This window comes from Sander vitreus, chromosome 20 (assembly GCF_031162955.1).
Source record: "Sander vitreus isolate 19-12246 chromosome 20, sanVit1, whole genome shotgun sequence".
In the NCBI taxonomy this organism is placed as follows: domain Eukaryota; kingdom Metazoa; phylum Chordata; class Actinopteri; order Perciformes; family Percidae; genus Sander; species Sander vitreus.
This window is the reverse complement of record NC_135874.1, coordinates 16638401-16662999: the sequence shown is the minus strand read 5'-3', so window position 1 is coordinate 16662999 and position 24599 is coordinate 16638401. Positions and strand designations below refer to the sequence as shown.

At 41.8% G+C, this 24599-nt stretch overlaps 1 protein-coding gene across 8 annotated transcripts; it reads right to left on the bottom strand.

Moving 5' to 3' along the window:
* Positions 1-1608: 1608 nt before the first annotated feature.
* Positions 1609-23083, bottom strand: LOC144534906 (G patch domain-containing protein 2-like). 8 transcript variants are annotated; one of them, XM_078277020.1, is made up of 12 exons: positions 22119-23083; positions 19798-20451; positions 14379-14440; positions 13313-13471; positions 13122-13207; positions 12967-13031; positions 12822-12861; positions 12619-12685; positions 8031-8119; positions 6368-6432; positions 3221-3298; positions 2728-2814 (listed from the first exon to the last, which is right to left on the bottom strand). In XM_078277020.1, exons 2-11 carry the CDS (start codon positions 20445-20447, stop codon positions 3229-3231), a joined length of 1353 nt encoding a protein of 450 aa, XP_078133146.1. In that variant the 5' UTR covers positions 20448-20451; positions 22119-23083; the 3' UTR covers positions 2728-2814; positions 3221-3228. The 8 variants fall into 8 exon arrangements, with proteins under 8 accessions (XP_078133144.1, XP_078133145.1, XP_078133148.1 ...); XM_078277018.1 differs by lacking the exon at positions 6368-6432 and having other exon boundaries at positions 1609-2814; positions 12619-12710; positions 22119-23078; XM_078277021.1 differs by lacking the exon at positions 3221-3298 and having other exon boundaries at positions 2697-2814; positions 22119-23081.
* Positions 23084-24599: the final 1516 nt, after the last annotated feature.

Below are 24599 nucleotides of genomic sequence, written 5' to 3'. Positions count from 1 at the left end.
TCAATTAATGGACCTATATTTATGGATAACATCATAAATACTACACATTTTATACAGTGCAATCACTTTAAATGCATGGCTACATGGATAATATCAACACTGTCATTCTACTGAACAAGGCAAATATATAAATACTTTTAGCTGCCAAAAACACACAAGATAATGTAAAATATATTGATCACTGCTAGTGCAGCATCGCCACGCTGACAATCACAGGAAATCCTGACCACACAAGGTTGGATTCATTGTGAGAAAGGTGCCCCGATCAAACCGGATCACTTTTGAAACCCAAAGTGAGTTGAACTACGGTGACTCAGAACGTGCATTTGTCAGCAGGAACCAGAGAGCCTCTTTTGCATGTGTTTCTATCACCACTACACAGCAAGAACTAACGCCACTGACAAGGAGCTAAAAAAAAAAAGCAAATTCCCCCACTGACCTGTGACCAAGGAGCAAGGGGCTGCCCTGCATGCATACAGAAGAGGTTCAAACAGAGTTTATGACTGCATTATCTCTCCTCTTCCTCATCACCTCTCCACCCATCAGTGGACACTAGAAGCCACTACGCTGGAGCAGACAGACCAGGCATCACTCATTCACTCGCCTCCTAGGTGCCTTTGTCAGGTGATTGCTGGCGGAAAAAGGAAAACAGATCAATACATCTCCCATGGGCCTGACAGGTAATCTTTACCTGGGATGAAATATGAGTGGTACCAGCCTGCTGGATTCCTTAACTGTAACAGGGCAATTGACTGGCTGCACGGAAGCCATTCCCCCACTTCCTGGCCATTGGAAATACATTTTGGAGGCATACAGTCTGGCTGAGATGTCATTATGGTGACTGCTAATTACCAGAGAGGCAGGAGAGGTGTTTCCCTCCTGCTACTAATGAAACTGTATCTGAACTGATGCGTCTTCCTTCCCTGTCAATGCCTTGGCACCAAAACACAGACTGACAGATAGGGCAATGGCGCAAAGCTCTCCTTAAAACACTACACAGTCAATATTTGTCAACGTGTCCAGGGGCATATGTCTTGAAGAAGACACCAATGTATTTATCAAAAGCTTCTTTTTTCTAATTATGAATGTATTCAGTCTGGACCATGTATTCCTGGCGTGAGAGCTCACTGTGCTGCTGGACTCCCTGCAGCGCTAGCCAGGGGTGTGTGTGTGTGGGAGGGGGGGGGTGGGGGGGGGGTTGCTCTGCCTCAACACTTTGACTGATTCCTGTGGCAGGATGTCTTGTGTGAGGTATCCATTTAGATGAGTGTGCACACACAGCATTTATAAATGTCATCCCTGGCCAACATGATCACATAAAGCCTTCTCAGATGGATTATTGCAGACGTATAACTCATGTTAATTGGCAAATCTCATTCTACTGAATGTGATTCTTCTCTTAAATAAGGCTTTAAAGTGTCTGAAAAGACATGCAGAATGTAGCTGGTGATCATTATAGAAAGTGCATACATGTGCCTTTTGGTGCTCAGATAAGCTTTTTAAAAACATCAAACTTTTGCACGCAACCAAATTCACTCTGTTTTCTCTTCTCGTCAACATTTCACTTTAAAATACCTTTTGAAGACACTCTCTAGCAGAGATTATGTACAGGTGTTTGTGTTTTTAAAGACCGTTATCACCTATGTGGTTTAGGTCAAGTAGATTGTACTTCACTTGACTCCTATATAAAAATGCAACCTTCTGAAAATACTGCTCATTTACCAGCTTGGCGAGAAGTGTTTTGTTTGATCTTGCTGTATGCTGCCATTGATCTTTTAATGCATTTGATGCCAAGGGAGCCGGGGAAATGTATACCCCAAGGGTAGGGGAAAATACAGTGTACGACTCTACTCTCCTGTCTCCAACAGCTCCTTCAACTCATTTCTGCTGGCTCTCTGTACACCAACTAATCCACCACTGCTGAAAAACAGCCTGTTTAAACAGATTTGCAGCTGGCCTTGAACTTAAATACTTTTGGGAACATTTGAATATGGAAGGTAAGCTGAAGAGAACAGAGGCTGCCCTCCGAGGACGGTGACTACACTCCCTCTGTGTTGTGCTAATGAGCACCTTTGTACAAACTGTAGCTTTTCAAATCCATGCTAATAGGAGGCCTGTACTTTGTGTGTCTCTCTACCGGTGGTCGCCTCTCTGAACCCTGTAGCATGTGGTAGCTAAACATTCTGATGCTCTTCTGTCTCGGAGCTGGCCACAGTATGTGCTGCCTGCACGGCCATTGTTGTCTGCCGTAAAGAGCAGACCCCCCACCCCGGCCACAAAGCTGCCTCACCTGACCATACCATCCTCCCAGTGTTCCTGCTGGTAAACGCTGCGCTACTAAAGTGGACATAATTGTTGGATTATGTGGTAGCAGGTGGCCCGGAGACTGTGTGTGGAAACCGGAGGAGCCTTCCAGCCCTAAGTCAAACGAGGAGCCTCTTGAAGCTGCTTTGAGGAGAAGGCGGAGGGCTTAACAAGGCTTGATTGCATTAACATTTGTCAAGCTTAATATACTACCTGGAAAGACTGGATCTAGAAGTAGCATGCTGATTTGAGGAGTAATGATGTGCTTTGTATTTTTTCTTTATCATAAAGTTCAGAAAGGGGAGTTTTGGCCTTTTCATTCTCTGGCACAGTAGCTTTTCCTTTGTCATTTAGTTGTGCTTGTCCAGCCCTGTTCAGGTTCTTCATGGTCCCCCTGGAGGAAAGATGAACTCTGTAAACCTGGTGCACTTCCCACAGTCTCTAGGGTTGAGGTGTTACTGGCTCCCCGTGCCTCTGCTCTCTGGTGATCCTTATGAAATGGGTTGCTCGCTGCAGAGAGAAAGAAAAGAAAGCACACATCATATTCTGGACATGTAACACAACACTGAGAACAAACAGTAAAAGATACTCACATAAATCACATTTTCCTTGACTGCTTCAATGGACAGCCTCTCAAATAAAAATTAAATTTAGTCCACGACTCATGGATCGCTCGCTGTTTTAGGTATATTGAAATAAAACTTTGAAGCAATCCCTCTTCTAATAGGTTAAATATTAATGAGGTTTTGGTCAAGTGAGCCAAATCCAATTTGGCCTCATATGACTTGTGGACATGGTTATTAAAAGGCCAATCTGTGCTACTCCTATGGTTTAACTTCTCCCCCTCCAGTTATGCAGTGTAAGAAGCTGTATGTTTTTAACTCCATTCATTGCACGTTCACATCTCACGGACTACCTTCCTTTTTAAAGATCCTCTTTCTCTTGATTTCGCTCGGCTTTAAAGCTTTTTGTCTCTGGGAGTGAAGGGAAATATCTGAAAGAGAAAAGGGGCCAATTTTTGCAAAAGACAGAGGAACTCTAAAACAACTGCACTCCCTAACATGCTTGATAAATAAATCTTTTCTGATCTCTCCCCAAAAAAGTTAGCGGCGGTCACACAAGACATTTGTGAGGCGGTCCCAGAGCAGAGGACAAGGGAACTAGAAGTGACATTGTGGCTCTGGGCTGTCTCAAAGGATTAGGCATTACAGCATTCACTGGCATGTGCTTTTGCTCCTTCCCATTATATCTGCTTGTGCCTCTTTCCAGATGACTTCTTCCCCAAACTGATCCGGCGGGCAAGATAATTGATTAATATTTCTTGAGGGAATGATGACTAACCGTTGCTGAGTTTCAACCCAAACACTCAGGTTAAACACAGTCAAAGGCTTGGATCAAAATTCATTGGTTTTCATATTTGACAGATACACAGAATTGGCTGGGAACATTTAGTTTAGGAGTGTGTTAACATGCACAGGGCATACCAGATACTAGCCTTTAATCTAGGTCAAGGTCACGATAAATCTGTTTATACACATCTTTACATTGTGATCAAGAGAGCAGATATTTATACTCATCGAGACTGTACTAATTTAAGGGAGGTGACATTATTCCCGCTAATCACTGTACCAGTATATAAGTTTCTCATGTTTAGTTCATAGTATGGTGGAATAAGTACTCAAATCATTTACTTATGTTAAAGTATCAATACAACAGTTTCATTTTGGTAAAAGTATAGAAGCGGTTTCAACCAAATGTACTTCTACAGAAAGATGGCCCCTGTGGCTGATATATTTAGTATATATTGTGTTATTAGATTGTTAATACTTATGCCTCAATACAGTATACTTAAGTAGAATTTTTTTTGTTTTTACCAACCTACAGTAGGAGTAAGGGTTGTGAGATGACTGATGGCGTATGGGGAAAAGAAGTTCAGCTATGCAAATATTATTTTTTCAGACTTTTCTGTAATCTTTGTTTTGTTGTGAAATATTGGATAATTTTAGGACCTCAAACAGTTATTTAAATAAAAGCATCAGAGAAGTTTAGAGGGGAAACGTGTCTTTGGGGAACTTTCATTGGCATCTGATCTGACACTGGTTTTATATAAGGAGTCACAAGCCAACATGTCTGGAAAGACTGGTTTAATATTTAACAATACATTGCATTTAATATTAGCATGTGTGGAATGTAGTAGAGGTAGAGTAGCAGAAAATGGAAATACTCAAGTAATGTGCAAGGACCTTAAAATTGTACTTAAGCACAGTACTTGCGTAAATGTAAATAGTTACTTCCCACCACTAAACGTATGTCCGTATATAGGTAAATAAAGTATTCACATACAACAACTCATTAAATATTCTAGTATCTGTGTACATTAATGTGTACCATACAAGATCATTTGAAAATGATTAATGTGAATAATCAACAGTTTGAATAAAAGATACTTTCATTTGGCCAACACAGCTTCCCTTACACTCAACTGGTTTTACATCAAGGTCGATAAAGCCATTACAACGCAAAGGTTTTCTGTCAATGCGAGAATTACAGTACATGCATTTATTGTGGGTGATAATGTGAGGTTGAATGGAACCATCTTACCATCTTAATAAGCTCTCATGTGATGCTCACTAAAAACAATCATTACAGGCCTTCCTGGAGCACTCCCCTTCCCCGTGTTTATTAATCAGCTAATTACACATTGACAGTAATGGGCCTGCTAATTCCCACACTTAAATGAACAGGGCCTGAATAGCTCTTTAATGATTAGTCTCTCTCTCTCTCTCTCTCGAAAAAAAAACAAAAAAAAAAACAGGACATTTAAATTAGACCTCCTGCTGAGAAGGTTTGCACACAAGCGAGTCAAGAAGCCCCTGAAAGACTAAGCTGCTAAAAACGAATCTGTCTCCACAAACAGAAAACAATTAGAGGGGTAACAAAGGCAGCGGGTTCATGGTACACTATGTCAACTTGTGTGGGTTTCAGTGTTAAGCTCAGCCTCCAGCAACAGAAAAAAAACACCATAAAAGTTTGGTGGAGCAGTGCAGGCAGGTGCAGGTTAAGACGGAGGAGATGGGGGAGGGGGGGTTTGAAGGACGCAAGCAGGGTGCGGAGTGGAGCCGGAGAGGGCGAAATAGTGCGGTGGGCTGCATTTCTGTCAGCAGAAGTGATGGCTGAGTGGTAGCGTTATTTGTCTTGTGCTGCCATACGGCCCTCGCACCAGCCTGGGCATTAATGAGAGGGGGCCGGACCGCCGGGCAGGAACACGGCGGGCCTCAGACGCAGGTGATCTGTCACGCAGCCGTCTTGCTCGGGCAAGGAGACACATGAAGACAGAGGGGAGAGGAGAGGCGGCAGGGCTGACCGAGGGGCTGGCCTCCACGGGGCTCTTTCCAACATATAGAGATAATGCACAACAGTCTGACGAGGTTAATCAAACTAACTTTACATCCTGCCTATTTACTTCAAACTCTTACTCTTCCTGAAATGTAGCACGCTAAATAAGTTCAACTTTGGGTTTATTGCTATCATCCCTTTATAGAGATAAAGATGAAGAGCATTATACAGTAGGAGACAGTAGGGGAGGAGTAAAATTGCAATAATAAATTAGTCTGTGTGTGAGGCCAGCCAAGGCCATTAAAATCCATCAGGATCTTTAAACATACTGATTCATCTTTTCCTCACGAATAATTCTCCCAAAATTTTAGAGTGTGTAGAATGTATTTATTTCTCGATCATTGGGCAACATGGTGATTTTCTATAATTCACTCATTGCAGAATACAAATATTTCTTGATTTGATATTTATTGATCAAATATCAATATTTGACAGAAATTGCACAAGTTATGGACAAAGCCCAAATAAATCCAGTTTAAGTGACAATTTCAATCTGTATTTAAATAATAACCAATAATATAAAACAGAAAATGGGAATGCTTTGTTTTATATCTAGTAAGGACTTGTTGGATTGAGTTGGATTGTTGACATTGACAGTGGTGAGAAAAGTAGAAAATGGCCAATTTACGGCTAAGAAATGGAGTGGTCATCTAATCCAAACAGATACCTGGCTTGATAAGTTGTTGTGGGTTTTTCTTTTTCACAACCAGCTTCAGCACTTCCACGGCAGTGCTAAAAGGGTAAAGAAAGAAGACAAAGCAACAGCTGGGTACCGCCTCAGTAATTCCCCATGGAGACCTGGAAGACACCTCCAGCCGCAGACCATTTTCACTCCTGATTACAGAGTTTCAAACAACCACTAACACATACAACAATCCACTTCCTCTGGCCATCTCAAACAAAGACTCGGCTGTCGTGTTCACTAAGAGCAACACTCTGTTCTTTCCACTAAATGCGGTACAACAAGCTTTACATGCAAACAAGATGTTTAACAGAAAACAACTCCACTCAACAAATCCCTGAATCTCATTTTGGTCTCTGAACACCGTTATGTCAGAATGGCAACAAACCAAAATTTGTACAGTGTGAGTGTGAAAGCTTGTCAGAGTGAATGTGCATCTCCTAGCGTTGGTGAGATTACTGAGGAGAGACATGGTGCAGCAGGCTGCCAAAGTAAAGATTTATACAGAGCAGTTGCAGCTGCAGAAACTGACATTGGACGACATGGGATGCATGATAAATCATGGTGGACAGGGGGCACTAGACTCAAGAAGCAGGAAAACACTCTGAACGGGGCTGAGGGGGGATGTGCCAATCAGGGACTCTCCTTCTATGCAATTTAAGAAACAGATCATCTTTTAGTCTCTTAATCCAAAACACACATAATAGAATATCTTAGAGTAAATTACAGCATCTCCATTTAAAAAAAAATAATAATTAGAAAATACAGTACTTACTGCTCTATTTGTAATTTGCTTGTTTTGCACAGATGACACTAATAATTTATTTCATTTGTGGAAAAAATTCTCAATTTTTGTTTAAGATTCCAACAAACCTTTTTTTCTTGCCCCAATTACAACAGACTGTGGGTCTTTTAACTGTCGAGAAACTGAGGGATGCCCCTTGTTCCGCATGTTGAATATGAGGGGCCCTCAAGGGCCAGGGGTGAATCCTTTTTTACTTTTATGGGAAGTGGTTCAGCACTGGGGAGGTGAAGGACAGAGTTGCCGGCCGTTCCATCACTCAGTGCAATAAATGGATGCAATCTGTATCCAAGTAAAGCATTGGCTGTTTTTAAATTCCACCTCTTTTATCCAAATGAATGATGGACCCTGGTACAGTGCACTGTGCGACAATATTAATATACATCAAAGGCCTGCACCCCTCACTAAATCAAGGAACAACCAGCATTTGTTATTTAAATGACAAACAGCAGCTGCAGGAGAGGAGCACGGAGAGGGGACGCAGAAGAAAAGGTGGACAAACCAATTCAGATTTCAATCCAGCAAAGACACAAGGCCCCGAGCCATGCCTCTAATGAAAAAAGGCAGCTCCACTGGTCCAAACAGACACAACTGCTCAGTGCCACCTTCAGCAGGGTGAACTCCACATAACTCCCTCCCGTCCTTCCTTCCTTCCCTCCCTCCCTCCCTCCCTTCCCTTCCCTCCCTTCCCTTATGACAGAAATTATACCTAAAGCTCTTATTTGATATATGTACAATTCTTAATCTGCAGGTCTAACCTTGTATGTAACAACATAACACATCCAATTATAAATTAGGTGAGTGGTGAGAAGGCCGTGCTTCATTAGTATGTGTGGAGGGTGATACCTGATGTTGTTGTGACGGACACAGCTTCTGTTTCCCTCTTCCTCCTGATGTCACTCTGGGACTGGTATGCACAGGAGACATTAGTCTGCCTGGGGGGGGGGAATGTTGACAGAACGAGAACAAATGTTACTCACAATATGATGATGCAGCTCCCGCCCACAATACACACATAAACATGTAGAAATTGAATAATTTTACAAAAGTCGATAAACACAGGCAAGGCGCATTTGCAAACTCAGCAGCTTACATTCAGCCTCGGTACGGTGCATATTTTGCAACCTCTTAATTTTTCTTCATTAATACATATTTTCACCAGAGAGAATATTCGATGAGGAGAGGTGCGCGGATGCATGTGGCTGAGTCATTGCAGAGTTCACATAAACAAATTACACCTGATCTATGCCTCCTGTGTCATATGTCAGGAGCCCTGAAATAGGAAAAGCCCCCCACCAGCTTGATAGCCCTGCCTTCGGAGATGTAAAGTTCAAAAGGTCAAGGTCCGTTCCATCACTGGGGGGGAGCAACTGATGTATGTGTGTATGTTTGTGCATGGGAGGAGGGGGACAGATTGCGTGAAAGAGAGAGAAGAGAGTTGTGTGAGGAAGCTTCACTGAGATATGACAGAAAAAAAGATTTTAGTTCAAATCTTGCACATTTTGCTTGTTATACACAACTAGGCATCTCAGAGAGGATTTAAAGAACAATATGGCGTATTGTTCTGCCAATAAACATAGCTTGCAAAAATGAATTCACGACAGATTGCATGCAGAAGATAGTTCTTGTTAACCAGCGTGGCTCATTTTGGACGGCAGGCTACATAAAGCTCACAACCCTTACAGGCACATGCTACAATAAGGCCCCGTCAGGGCAGCCTTTTAACCGGCAGCGTGTTCCATGACCTCAACACCCATAAATCACATGACGGGTGTGCAGGCGCGGGGTGTCGAGAGCTGTGCGGGGCCTGCTTTGAGCGAAGTCTCTATGTTGTATAATCAATAGATATAAAAATAAATGGCCTGACCGTTATTCTCTCCCTGCTACCCCTCTCTAATAAAATCCCAGTAATGCATATTTCATTTACTTTTATACTTATTGATTACCTGTACTCCAGTTAGTAAATCACGCGCCTATCGATCCCTCAATCGTACCTCTGTTAGACAGCACATAACCAGCCATTTGCGCCCCTGATAAAGAGCTCAGGCATTGAACTCCCCACAGTAAATCTTTGCAAACTAACTTTTTAATTCCAAAATCGATCTCTGTTTAAACGTCGCATTATTTCACGAGGCACGCCTGCAGTATTAAAAGTAATACCCTGATGCATTTGGTCTTAATGTGTGGAGGTCCATCCCTCCATCTCTTCCCTCATTACACCGAGGCCAAGGCTCTCCAGGGCCCTACAGCCTAGAGGGAGGCGTGGGCCCTCCCCTGCTGCTGAGAGCCGAGAGGTAGTGCCGCTCCGGGGCCGCCAGGAGCCCACTGAGACACTCAGCACAATGCTAATCAAACATGAGAATGCCATCAGCTGGCTCATTAACCAAGGCAAAACACACCATTCATCTCAGAGCAGAACCCAAAGGCTTTTTATCAGCATGTTACATGGCTCCGTGTAAAACCGAGAGAAGTGGTAAAAAACACAGCTTTTATTATTTAACATCTGTTACTTCATCAGTTTTAACAGCATGGCAGATGTTGGCCAGTTGTTTTGTCCCTAAATATACAGAAACTGTAATGAGAAAACAAAGATTGACTTAGAGGCAGTGAGCAATGAAAAAACAAGTAATATGTAAAGAAGACGGCCAACAACAACTCAGTTCTATCAAAGACACAAGGACACAGAGGGAAAAGTCTCCAAGATGGATTTTTCAGGTCATATGAGACACTTTTAAATGCAGCACAGTCCCTTAGGGTACGGAGTAAAACAGCACTGACACAGGGTCAATTGTAATTTTTGCGCCCCCATCCAAAAGCAAATATATCAATTAAAAATAATAAATCAAAAGAGGAGTGAGGAGCTGCAGTTACAAAATGGCTATCTATTTTCATTAGGGTACACGGTGCTTCAGGTGTGAGCAGGATCTCAAGATTAATAGAGGTATTCAAATGAATCAGAAAGGATTAGGGTCTCCAGGGAACATAATCAATAGCTCCAAATCAATAATCAATAGGCCACTCACACCAATATACTAACTGCTGACACAGAGATCTCACAATTAAAATGAAAACTGGGAAGGGAGTGGCGTAAGACTATGATTTATCTCACAGCGCAAGTGTCATTTAGAAATAAATAAGTCAATAGATAAAAGCTGCTGCTGCCTGGCTCAGGTGGGAGGCAGTTATGCATTTTAACGTGGCCGCTGGCCTCAAGCATTACAGCCAAATCCCACAAAGCAGTGCACCTATTCATGCGCCGATACGAGGATAAACAGCATACAACCTCATACAGCCTTTATCACTTAACATCAAATCTCTGATTGTCGTTGTCAACTCGCGGCAAACAGGAGATGACAGCTTTTATTAATACAGTATCATTTCAACCTGGCCACAGTACAAGATTAATGCTTACACTCTGCCCACAGAGAAAACACTTTTCTCTCAAGGGTGTTTGGAAACAAAAGAAAAGTCAGATGTATGGGAGCTCTGCGCCAGAAATCGATCAAGCGGGTAAGCTGCTCGAAAGAAATTAAAAGATTAGAAGAAATTAGTGAATTGAAATCTGGGGTGGACATTTTAAAGTTTGTTAAGAACAGGCATGAGCAATTATAGCATTCCTCATTGTCATGCAAAACAATAACTGTAACTGGTGTTGTGTTTGCATGTGAATGTGTGTTTTGGAGGAAGTTAAAGAAAGTAAATGGGTGCCCTGTGTGCAGAGTTGGGTCGTAAGGACAGAGCAGCCATCTCACTGGAGAGTGGATTTGAGTAGCTTGGGGAGATAGATTCAGCTCGTGCCGTCCAACGGGACACATCAGAAGCCCCTCTCGTCAATCCCCCCTCTCTCCCTCATTCATTTGGGAGTATGATTTATACTTTTTGAAGTGAAGGGTCTTGAATCCCACTATAAAGGAATTAAGAGGTCTCCCCTGAGTCCGTCATTCAAATGAGAGCATGGCAGGGATATGAGGGCTTTTTAATAGAGAGAAATTAGTATTCACAATGCCTCAAACTGGAATCTGAAGGAACCTTTCAGGTGGAGAAGAAAGGGCCAGTTTAGAAAAGAAAGCCCTAAGAAGTCGGGGGCTTTTCATAGCAGTCATGTTTTTGCCCCTCATCAAGGAGTGCTGGAGCGCTCTGTGAAATAACCCAAGAGAGAGGGAGGAAAAAGAGTGTGTGTGAAACAAAATTAAGAATGCACCATAAATAGGCAAAGTGGAAACAATACAATGAGGAGTCCCACAGTCTCGAGGCCAAGGGCCAAAGCGGCTTCTCAATAGTCCCCCATGCAGATCCAGCAGTTCCACAGATGACTGGGAGCGAAGCGATGCTTTGACAAAAATCTTTTGGAGAAGCCTTTTTTGTTTTGTGCAGTCCCAGAAATACAGGTATTTGAATCTGCATCAGAACTATGTCAACACATAGTACTTCTCTATTTGGGAACGCTGACCTTGAAAACTATTGACTGCATTGCTGCATTCAACTGTAGCTATCTATTGTCAGTTCAGCTCAGACTTCAGGCCAGTATTTGACATCAACACTAATCTTGGGGTCCTGAAGACCCCAGGCCCTCTTTAAAAGCTCAAAAAACACACTTAACATATTTTTAACTTAACTAATTATATGAGAAATGCTACATGTTTTGATCTGATAACTTGGTTCAGAGGTCCTGTACAGAAACAACACATTACTTCTGTTTGGGGTCTTCAGCTGCTGACAGCACTTTTTAAGCCAAAATTTCAAATGAGTTTATTTAAATTTCTCTTTCATGTTTTATAAGTTTGTTCATAAGACGTCAAACAGGGAGTTACATGTCTCTGGGGATTCCCTGACCCCACACATACAGTAACGTCACTGTGTAGGAGAGCATACTGCAGATTTCCTTGTCTGTGAATGACTTTTTGGCAAACAAAAGGAATATATATTTGTTCATGCATTGCACATGTAAAACATGATATATTACCTTATTTGGTGTAATGACAATGCTTTTTGAATGAGCATGCTCAGTTTGTGCCAAAGAGAAGGGTTACCAACAAAACGGCTTACGATGGATGTGGACACATATTGAAATATATGTGCATCTGTGTGTATTATATACCACTGCATAGAATAAGCATAACGTATAAATGTAAGATTAAATCCTCCAATAGTGTAATTGCAACATGAAAAATACCTTGAATTAATTTATTTATGCAGAAAACCTGCTAGCTAACAATTAACTATTGTAAAGTCACAGAGCCTTTGAGGCATCATCTTAACAAAGATTACTCGAGTCAACAGCGACCTATGATCCGTAAACTGATTCATTTAAATCATTGGCCATAGTCAAAGACTATCTCATCAATATATTGAGCTGTGATCGAAAACACTGAATGATATCCCCGATAGGCCCTTGAGGGGCTACTTTATTTAACTAACATGTGGCAACAACTACCTGTTTCTGAAGATTGAGGAGGAACATCTGAGATGGGAGCTCTCTGACACCATGTCAATAGGACACACTGGAAATGGGCACAAAGGGTTCAACTGGAAATTGAAAGTATCGATAACATTTAGATTTTGCAATTTCAGCATTAAAGTCTGAACAAACTGGGGTCATGAAGATAAAGCTTGGAAAAGACTTGTATTGGAACATACCTGGCTTCGGTCTCGTTTTCCAACAGAAGGCAGCAAAAAGCTAAAAAGAGATAATCAAAGGTGCACAATGATGATGAAAACAGATGCATTTAATACCACAAGAGTTCTATATCATTTTGAATGAGTTTTAACCAGCATATCTTACTCTCTCTGGTAAGGATCTCGGGAAGAGTGTCCCAGGCTCTCTACAAACGCTGGCACGCCGTTGCCCTACAAAACACAAATCAAAGATACCCAGTAAGAAACAAAGACCATAAAACCATATAACTGTTTTCTACTGAAGAGCATGTTTGCTTTAACCTTGCTGGGAAGCTGCCTCCTGTCCTTCTTGATGCAGCATGCAGCATAGCAGGGCACTCGCTTCAGACGTGAATGATACCGATACCCTGCAACAGCACAAAGCACAATTATCTTCCTGTGTTGCAAAATGGTCAGAAAACATTAAGAAAATTAAGAAATTGTGTATTAAGCACAAAATCGACAACCACTACCTCTCTGAGAGGGCCGTGCAGGTTGCAGGAATGTGGGCGGGGGGTGGTTATCCTCGAGGGAAAGCTGGTTGTCTGAGTCCCAGCTCGGCAGCAGGCCGGCCACACCCGTCCCGACTCCACAGTCCCCCTCGAAGAACCAGTCACTCTGCTCGTCATCGCCTGCACACAGGGACATGGAAGATGTTGCATTGGTTAGCATGTCACTGCTGCAGCCGGCTTCATATTTCTACAAAGGTAGTACTGTTGCAGTCTTCATTAAAATGCTGAAGTCAAAAGCACCCCCCACCACTGCAGAATTGCTTTGTCCAAAAATCAAGTAGTGTTGTTGGATGTGCACTTTTAACAAGAGTACTGTTTGAGGATAATATTGGAAATAAATATTGTAACTTCAAATTAACAATGTGATTGAGTAGTTACAACACACTTGTGTAATGCTGTTTGGAGAAATTTAATTAACATTATATTCAGGCTTTTTTGAGTCATATATTTTGGGAGAAGCTAAGTTGCTGAATGTTTGGTGGTTCTACAAACTCCAGTAGAGCTTCGACTGACACGTGGGTGCATCAATAATGACTGAAATTTCTTTTTAGGGTAAACTGCTCCGTTAACCACTACCAGACAACCAGACAACACCGGCCTGATCCCCAGACGGCGAGCTCTCCTCAGACCTGTCAGTCAGCAAACACGCAAGAACCATGCCTCTCACAGTCAAGGTGTAGTGACAACTGTTAAATCAGAGGCTGCCTGGCCCCACCACGGCTAATGAGATTAGCAAAGGCTTCAGCGCTCATTAACACGACATGACAACGTCTTATTAGAGTCGCCTGGGTGCCCAGCAACCAGCTCATTGTATCGAAACCTCCCTCTCTAGCCCCAGCATTCCCTCAGAGTCAAGCAGGGTATCGTCCAAATCTGACAACTCGCCATCTTTCTTTCCACGATCAACAACGCTTCATCTATGAGCTCACAATACACCAAATCAAATCAAGTGTTTACTTACCAGTTCGAGCCACATTAAGTGACGAAGCTGTTTTATAGTTGTTAAAATTATGATTTTTTTTAATACCTTGTCTTCCCTCATCATTGGTGAACAGGCCAGGGTCACTGCTGCATGTACTGCTGGTTTCCCTGCCAAGAAAAGAAGAAAAACATCATATTTGAGTGATCGCCACTGACCTGTTTCTTTAATATCAATGACATTTGAGGATGAAGAACTCTGTTTTGATTTGTCATCTCTAACCTGATTGGTTCTTTAGGTCAGACAATGTTATAGCATCTGAAAAGTAAACAATGTGAATCAAAAATGTGCATGCCCCTGTAATGTCAATATTTAACATGTAACATTCAATAATAGAAATAATGGAGAAGTGCGGAGCTAGAGGTCAACATAAATGGAAATGACACAAAAAGACAGAGCGTGCCGTGTTCTCCCTTGTTGCGATAGCTAACACAAAGGCATGAGGAGAGGCTCTGATCGAAGCCACTGAGTGACATGCACAATCTAATTGAATATCCTCCGCTGTCAGCTCCAATCTAATCTGGCCTGCGTTGTGGAGGATGACAGGAGAGCGAAACACATTCCCCTGGCCGCCCCTCCCTCTGGGTGTGCCCCACACACAGAGCGACCCACAGACATGCTGCTTCCACACAACAACTGGCCAACATCGGCTGTGTGGGCTGCTACTGCTTACTCCATCGCTGCTCCTCTCCACACCCCCAGGGCAACCCCTGTTACATTGCTTCCACACCCTCTGTGTGCCCCCTCTGCTACCCCAGACCACCCTGGCTTTCTCTGCCTTTCTCACACCTCAACCACCTTCAACTGGGACCTCCAGATACTCTAAGGTCATGTTGAGTTTTAGTAACGTTTGAGAAAAGCTACCTTTCTTTAAATGTGTCAGTGTTGGCCAACTAATGTTCAACTATAGTCCTTATATTTACATATACTTTTATAAATCGACACACAGTGACGTATATAGTGAAACAATTTTTAAGATTTTTGTCTTTTTTTTTTTTAGGAACAAATGTTTTTTTTTCGTGACATTAAGATATACAATTATGACAGATATATCCTTTAAATAAAGCTAATCTCCATTCAGACTACTTTATGAAAGAGGGTGGGGTGGGGGCTGATGCTCTTGATTGCCTTGCATTTTTGCTTCCTGTTTTTCATCGCTGACCTTGCTTCTAGGAGAAAGCTGGAGGGTCAGATATGCGCTGATACCGTGCTACGCCATATTGCAGAGGCCTGACGACAGCATCAGAGAAACGTCGATCCAGCCTGCACATCTTCCTGGCCAGATGGTTCTGCATCATCTCCCTTCACATCCACAAGAAGCAGATGTGAGAGGGAGCAGGCCTCTCCGGGGAATCTGGAGGATGTCTGGCCTAGTCAAGCAGTCCTGGACCTCCCTTCCACCCCCCATCCCACCCCTTTAGCCCTTTCTCCAGACTGATTCCCCAGGCCTCTGCTCATCTGTACCCCACCTCTGGACACATTGGCTGGCATCTGGAGCACACAACACTCCAACATCAGTAGAGGACACAGCTACAAGCTCTACAAAAACAACCATTTTGGAGTTCATGTTTCATTTTATTCAACAACCTTTCTTAGAAATTAGGAACCAGTGATGATTATCTATTTCCAGCAGCCTGACATCATCTTCAATTTTCTAAGTAAAAACAAATGTGTTTTCTTCTTATTGGGGGGGATTTTGTTCAAAGTTTGAAAAGAATCACAGCTATAAACAATTAATTAGAGACACCCATTAAGTATTTATCCATATTAAAGGTGTAATGCGATGTCGCTTGAAGCATCACAGGGCCGATGTGAGACCATTTCCATTAAGTACTGCTTAATCAATGCCATAAATAATTGAGACCCCCATTTTTCTTGGGACCAGAAGAAAACCCTCTTCTTTCTTCAGCAGTGACCTTTGTCAAGTAAAAACTTGGTGTTAGGCTCACACACAAAATAGCACTTCCCCCAGTCATAAAATAATGTGGATTAGGTGCTATACAAACAAATATGTCTTAATTACATTAAATACCATATGTCCATGGTGAAACAAAGGCAAGGGCAAAAACAAAAACTGCACTCCAGTGTTTTAGAGAGAACTTAAGTCCCCACATGGCCCCATTGTCTCTATACAAGCCAAAGAGGTGAAGCAAAACACAGTATCCAGATGAGCACTAATCATTAGGATATAATCCTCAGCTCCTGGGAGAGGCAGACCAGTTTGCACAGAGATTACAGGCTAGCCGCCATTTATTGAGCCCAGGCTCATTCTGCCAGAGGAATAAAGAAGAGGCAGAGACGGAGGGGGGCAAAGCGCTGATAACAATGGATCTGTGGGCTCTTCAAACAAGCCGCACCAACCCAAATCCATGCCCTCTTCCATGGGTGTCTGATTATAAGGTTATCCCGCCATCCCTGAGCTGCGGTAATTGGATTAGTCTCAGAGATTTATGAAAATTAACTTCGGCAAATGCTGCACTGCTTTTCCGAAAACTCCTCATAGAGTTTTCAAAATATAAATTACAGCACGATAAAGCCAAGTGTGAGAAAAGCCTGCACAATGGCTTTGTTTTTCTGGTGGCAGGGTTGAAGTCAACATCACCAGTAGCAGCCCACAGCTGGAGACGGAGGCGGAGCCCGGGACGGCGTCTACCCACAGGTGAGGCCTGCTTGCTGGGCCAGCCTGGGTACCAGGTGGCCTCACTGCCAGGAGGCTGGGCCAGGTCTAATCAAGGATGTGGAGCCCAACTGGAGCTGCCAACATCTGCTCCAATTGAACTTGGGTGGCTGAAGTGACCTTGTGGATAGACACATTTTAAGAGACCAGAAACTCCATATGAAAAAGGTTAATGGAATGAATGTAGACCAAAGAAATCAGAGTACCTCAAAAGACATTTCAACAATGGCATCTGTGTCTGACATTAAATGGACCATACACTCTCTGAGTATAAATATTGCTGTTGTACCACTGTCCACCCCTCATCGCTGATGCTGCCATTTGTTTGTATCTTTTGCCTCCACCACAGCTTAACCATTAGATTGTTCAGCCCTCAGTACAGTGTGGCAGTCCACTGAGCAGCAATCAAGAGCATTGCCGTTGTGTAAGTGAGAAATGATTGACAGCGTGCCATGGTATTCCCATTTATTTCTTCTCCGGAGCTGTTTTCTGTCAGAACGGCTATTGATTTTTCCATAAAGTAAGAAAACAAGTACCGTTTCAGGGCTAGGGAGGTCAGCATAAATTAAACCAGAAGATGTAAAGCCTTCTGTCTGTCCCATTACCAGTTACCTCGAATGTCTTCTTCTCACATGTTTTATATGATCAACAGATAATGAGATCAGCAAAGGAAATACATTGTGCAGATGCATGAGAAGAAGGCACTGAGAATGTGGAACTCCCAGGCTTAAAAGACTGTTACTGAATGTTATAATGACTCACAGCTGAAATGCTTACCAGTTGAAAAAAATAAATAAATATATATATATATATATATATATATATATATATATATATATATATATATATATATATATATATATATATATGAGAGAGAGAGAGAGAGAGAGAGAGAGAGAGAGAGAGAGAGAGAGAGAGTAGGATCACCCTTTTGCTATGCAAAGCTCCTAGTTGAAGATGAAGAACTGAAAGAATTAATCAATAAATCAATAAACCCATTGATAGAAATTTAATCTGCAACTATTTTGACAACTGATTAATAGTTAGTCATTTTTTCATGCAGAACATTTGCTGATTTCAGCTTCTCAAATATGTTGTTTTTTGCCACACTATCAGCATGGCTCTGGGGTCCACCAGCGGGGTCCAACGGATGTACATTGCTGGGATAAAGCCTGAGATCCGGCGCATCCCTCTCGCTATCTCTGCTATCGAGGCTTAGCACCACCCAGGACGGTTCTGATTGGTTTAATTGGTTTTTTCTCCCTATCCCAGAATAGAGAGAGGTGGTGTAGCCAGACAATATTGCAGCGCTGACACAATGCTTTGGAGATAGGTCTGGCAATGCAGACTACTTTGAGCCGGACTGAAATATCTCAACAACTATTAAATGGATTGCCATGACATTTTGTACACACATTCATTGTCCCCAGAGGATGAATCCTAATAACTTTAATGATCCATTGACTTTTCCTAGCGCCACTAACAGGTCAATTTTTCCACTTTTACAGTGAAATATCTTAGCATCTGCTGGATGGATTGGCACACCATTTTGAATATCATTGTAGCCTTTTTATGTCTTAAAGCGCTATAGAATAGAAGTTCCTTATTGCAGAAGGTTGCTACACAAATAAACTTGCCTTGCCTTGTAAATTTAATATATTTAGGTTTTGGACTGCTGCTTTGACAAAATAAGACATTTGAAGACATTAACTTCAGCTCAAGGAAATTACGATTACCTGATGTTCAAAGGACCAAATGACTGATCCCAAAAAAGTATTCATCAGGTTAATCAACACAGAAAATAATTGTTGGTTGCAGCTCTTTATACCAGAAAAAAACTGGGACAGGGTGACGGCTTAATATAATATAATATATAATATAAGTCTTAATACTAGTCATTTAGTAACTAAACCTGTCACATTTAGCCTTTTTGATTCCACAGTATATTGTAACCATTGCTTTACTGTAATAGTATAATGCCCATCTTTGCACAGCCACATTTAGTTTTGCTAAATGAAATGCACACAAGAGGGTGCACTCTGGGACACTGGGACAGGCCAAGGTTTAATTACCCAGCCCAAGAAAGGAATTCATTTCAAAACAAATCAATACCACACCAAGTCACTTATTTATTTGTGACAATATTTCTCGAAAGGAAATAATGAGCTGGCAGATGCCTGGAGGCATAACTATCAACGATCCCTCCCTGGTGATCATTTCAGAAATAGGAGATGAGAATGAAGAGACTCTATCATTCATTTTTAATGTCAACTCAATACTTTAAAGTGGAGTGGTATGATTGTGATACTTTTTTTGGTTAAGTTGAGGACATGCTGAATATTGACAAGTGGCTCAACGAAGACAGGCAATATAGATCATCTTAAATGTCGCCTTGTTTAATTGCTCCTGTCTGATAGTAGTTATGCCCATGACTTTTATGTTATGGGTTTAACTGCCTTGGTAACTTTCCATTTAAAGGGTAAAAAGGGCTTTTAGAGTTTTGAGCTCCTTTTTCAGTATGGTTTTAATCCTGACTTTTTAAACAACGACATTTGGCTTGTTGCAATGCTGTAAATTAAATGTAGGCTTTCGAAAACTGGAATTTCTTATTTTTCACAGATAATGAACCTAAAAGCCCTAACCCGCTTTTATATAATCCTAAATGTGGACTTGATATTTTCCTATAAGGCCTAACTGAGTAACAACATTGAAATAATAAAGGGTTAGGTTTGACTCTATCATAAAAACAAAAGGAGGAAGAAAAAAATCCTTCCTTGAATCTAACATTACCCCTCAGACATGTTCTCATCTGCAGCATCTCTGTGTTCCTTGGACACCTTTCTCTTCCAGCACTTCTTTCCCATCAGCCTGGCTCCTTCGGTCTGTCGCCCTGCTCCAACCCAAGCACTCAACCTCTTCTTCGATCCTGACAGATGCTGCATCTTAGACGGCCTGTGTCTCTGTTTCCCATCTACACCAGAAACCTTTAACTTCTGCTGCAACCTAACTGTGACGTCTGTGGTCATACGTTTGACCTTCCTCCGCTTCCTGAGATGCCGTCCTGGATTATTCTCGGTGAAGGAGTCGGACTCTGGCCAGGAGGACTGCCTAGTCATGACGGAGCGCCATCGGTTGATTGAAGTCTCGTCATCAGAGTCACTGCAGCTGGCCACAGAGGCAGTAATGGTTGAGGAAGAGTTCTCTCTGTATCGTATAGTCTCGTCCAAGCTGGACTCCGAGGCCTCAATCCAACACCGTCTGTGCTGCAGCGGATAGAGAGAAGATTCACGATAGCGCTTGCTGCGGCCTCTGCGACGGCGAATCTGCTGGCGCTGGTGCAGGGGACTCAGGACCATTTCCTCCCACAGCTCCCCCAGCTTGCTTTGCTCTGAGGTCTGCTCCAGAGCAGACACCAGGTCCTGCACCAGCTCATCCATCATGGTGCTGGAACCCAAAGAAACAAGATACAGGTTAAAGGCAAACAGTTAAACACTATGGATAATGCTACATCAAAATAAATACATCAGTCTGACATATAACAGCCATGACAACAAAAATAAACAAAAGCTGAATGTGAAGCCAATGCTGAAGTGCTTTAAGATGCAGCTCCTACGATGACAACTATATTCTGGCTCTAAGAGCAAATTTGGGATTCTGGCTCCAAGATGGGTAAGTAGTAAAAAATGTAGGCCCAGAAGAGTACATTTAGAAACATAAAAGTGATATCAACCTTGTTTAGTAATGGTTATATGTGTTGGTGGACGATAGTAATAGTAGAATCTGAAGTTTATGTGTTATATGGGGATATGAAAATATGAGAAAATCTGAATTGTTCTGTGATTGTGTCACTTTAATATTTAGCCCAGGTGTATCAGGCCAATGTGACCAATTTCATGAAATAGCTTGATTTGCCAGGCATTTGATATGCTGGTTTAGCCAACAACTCACATTCCTGTCTGGTTATTTTAACCATATACCGTTTCTAACGTTATTTTCAACAACAAAAAAGTGAATAGCTCATTATTATCAATAGGGCTGGGCAATATGATGATATACACTGTCAAAATAATGTAAAAATGTCTATCATATATTTTTTTAAATCGTTCCTATCGCGATGACAAAAAACTAGTGGCCGAACTGTGTTATGGCAATATTTACGTCATTTGGACGACGCTTTACGTTGTGATCCTTGCACGTTATGTTAATTTTGCACTAAAGTTCCTAATCAAATGAGAAAATACTCAATAGGCTACTTTTAATTCGTCAAGTATTTAATTCACACAGGAATGTACAAAAATAGGCTTTGCCAAGTGGTTAATTATTCCATATAGACTATTTATTTATTTATTGAATTACCAGAAAACATATCGTATCGTTATCAAGATCTGAATGGCCTATTTCGGGATAGAATATTTGGGTTATATCACCCAGCCCTAAATCAATATTGCAACAACATTACATATACCCACTTCTACCTATTATTGAAAGCTGTGCGTAACTGTGGTTGTTGTGAATGGAAATGTGTTATCTCTGCTTCTTCCACAGTGGTCTTCTCTTCATTTATGGCAGAGCATGGATAGAACATATCAGTGCACATCTGAAGCTCTTGCTAGAGAAATCTATTCTGACCATTGGAGTTGACAGACTTCCTATCATCACCAGCTGTGGTTGTAATCACTCCGCTAAGAATGGACCTAGAATTGTCAAGGTAGCTCTGCAATGACGTCTTTCATGCAATAAAATAAACCCAGGCTAATTTTTTGGCAGAATAACATTGTGGATTCCTTGAGCGTCTGCACATCATAATCAGCAGCTATAAACACTCACAGCATCTTCATAACTAGCTAAGAAAGCGACTGGGAAGCTGTACAACTACAGCAAAAACAATAGCAGAGGTAGGCTGGGATGTTTGCATGCTCTGTGCAGACTGTTACATAACAACATACACGAGAGCTCAGCACAAGGACAGCCTGAACAGCACACAGCTCCCTTTTGTTAACAATCAGCGAAACACGCCGTTTAACATAGTAACCGTATCATAATACGACTCATAGCAGCTATCACGATGATGTTATATAAAGGCAGCGAGGCCGCAGTGTTCGAACACTCACCAGTAGCAGCTTGTCTTGTTTTGTTTTGTTTTCAGCTCAGCTGGGACGGTAGACGCACTTCCGCCCTTCTGCCCAGCCAATCAGGTGTCTCCGTCTCGCCAACAGCCCGCCACACCGCCACAGTGTTCATGCAGATATGGGGTAAAAAGTCAGCCTGCTGCTTCAGATAATACACGTAACTTTACCACTGATCACTATAGCACACCTACAACAAGCTGACAAATTATGTTGATACTATTTCTGTAAGTATGACATCAAATGAACAATTCTTTCAAAGAAAGGTTGGCGGTTCGATCCCCCTGTTGACATGTCGAAGTGTTCTTGAGCAAGTCACTGAACCTCAATTGCTCCTTAAGATTGGGCCCTAGCCTGGCACGGTACCTCCGCTGCCATCTGTGTGTGTGAGCGTGTGCGTGTGAACGAGAGGTACATTGTAAAGCTACTTGGATAACAGCGCTATATAAATGCAGTCTATTAACCATTTACCTCAGAAATTGTCATATAGTTGAGTCAAACCTTCTATGACAGACTTTTAATGGAAATCAAAGATTTACATCATCTTGTTAAATCTACACGTATGTAACATTTCTTCAAACAAAATCCCAAGCCATGTTAAATTTGTCATTAGTTGTAGATTACAGTAATTATTTTACTTTTGCACCTTTTAAAACAATAGTGCACTAATAAGTGTTTTATGATGTGTGACAACTCTCAGTAATGAAGAATTGTCTCTCAAAGCCAGTGTGTTGCTGAATGAAGCACAAAAAAAGTCATTTACCACTTCTTTCATCTCTTCGCTGAAGGCAGCCCAAATAATAAAAAAATAAAAGTCTGTGAAAATGAGTACAAAAGCCATTTAATCTCTCTCATCTTCCTCTTAATAACTGCAAATTTCCCCTTGGGCCCATGGGAGAGGGCCTCTCTGTGCCGCTGCCACCTTATCTGTCGCCTCCATATTTCAGCATGCCGAGCGGCTCCCTCAGTACCCAGCCCCCGGCCTCCTCTCGCTGGGGCCTGTGGGGAAGCTGGGCTCCTGGGCCCGCCATTGTTCTGGCCTGGGAGGAAAGTCCAGAGAGAGCCCTAAAAGCTGGAGAGTGGGAATATTCAAATAAAAAACTTGAGCCACTGCTTCATTAAGCAGCAGCCTTTCACAAGCAAACATATCAGAAACAGCCCCCTTTCAGAGGCAGTAATTAGTAATTTGGAAACCTTGCCCCCTCAGGATATACAGTTTCAATTTAGTCAGCAGCTTTAGATTCTTAGGCACTTAATATTCATTGTTTCTGCCATCTTCCCAATTTCTCAATGTACATTGTCTAGTCTTTCACTGGCGATAAAGTGTTTTATCTTTCGTGTAATTCTTCCTTTCAATGAGCCCTCTGCAAGAGAAGTAAATTTTTTTATAAATAATTTTCAAAGGGATTTGCAAAGAATGTGAGGGATATGATAGCAAAGTGCTCTTCAGGAAGTGCTAGGCTGAATATCATATGGAGCTTGTGCTTGATTGATTAAGTCTAGCTGTAAATAGTGTACGGGAAAAGTTCGTGCAACTTACCCGGGGAGTTGTTTTGCTGAAAAAACCTCTACAACTGATGACATGGATCAAAGGCTATTCAAGTTATATTTGATAAAAGGACATCCAGATGTACCAGCACTGATTAAAAACATCTTCAGTTTGCAAAAGTTGTAGTTCGACATTGGCTCTTCGCAATGATTTTACATTATTTACTTCTATTCCACAATTACAGACTTATGAGTACTGTCATCATTAATTATTTTCCTGTGTTGGTATTGGCATGGTAAACCATTTGTATGGCAAATGTTTGCAAACTGCATATTAAGCCAAACCACATATTGTACCTCAGGGGGGCAAGACTGACACTTATCTTTGCCACCATGGAGCCTTTGTTTCAAAATGCTACCACTTCCATTCATTTCCAATCAGCATTGTCTAATAGAAATAATTAATTTTTGCCTCTTCTCCACAAATGAAAAACGCTTGTGATTAAACATTTTGTTTCCAAATCTAAATTCCAAGATCCCCATCAACACTTGAGAAAAATAGGCAACTCATTAAAGCAGGAAAAAAAAAGTAGCTAAGACGTGAAAAGAGGAGGCTGGGACTCAAATAATGAATGGAGTCCGAGTGAGCTATCTTTCCCAGGCAGAGCGCCACTAGGGATGCAAACTCTCAGCCACCAGAAATGAGCTACCTATCTGTGAAAAGAGTGACTGCTCCATCCTATTTGATTTGGCTCTCCTATCATCTCTTAAGAAGATGTCAGCCTTGCTTCTTCTATTGCTCTGAGCCTTTATCAACCCGTAGACGATTTCCCTGCAAAAAAAAAAAAAGGAGGGGGGAGACGCATTTCAGTGCCTTTCAGTGAGCAACACTAAAGAATAAGTGTTATGCGATAAAAAGGGGGTTGTTAAATAGATCTGTCTATTTGTATGGTAATAATGATCGCTTAAAGACTCTGG

What these genes read in the sequence shown, in the direction of transcription:
- LOC144534906 (XM_078277018.1), bottom strand. Translation starts at nt 20,447, where the DNA reads ATGATGGATGAGCTGGTGCAGGACCTGGTGTCTGCTCTGGAGCAGACC. An exon ending in GGAGGCAGCTTCCCAGCAAG is followed by an intron (nt 13,032 to 13,121) that starts GTTAAAGCAAAC and finishes TGTGTTTTGTAG; the next exon opens with GGCAACGGCGTGCCAGCGTT. An exon ending in GTCCGTCACAACAACATCAG is followed by an intron (nt 3,299 to 8,030) that starts GTATCACCCTCC and finishes TTTCTCTTTCAG; the next exon opens with ATATTTCCCTTCACTCCCAG.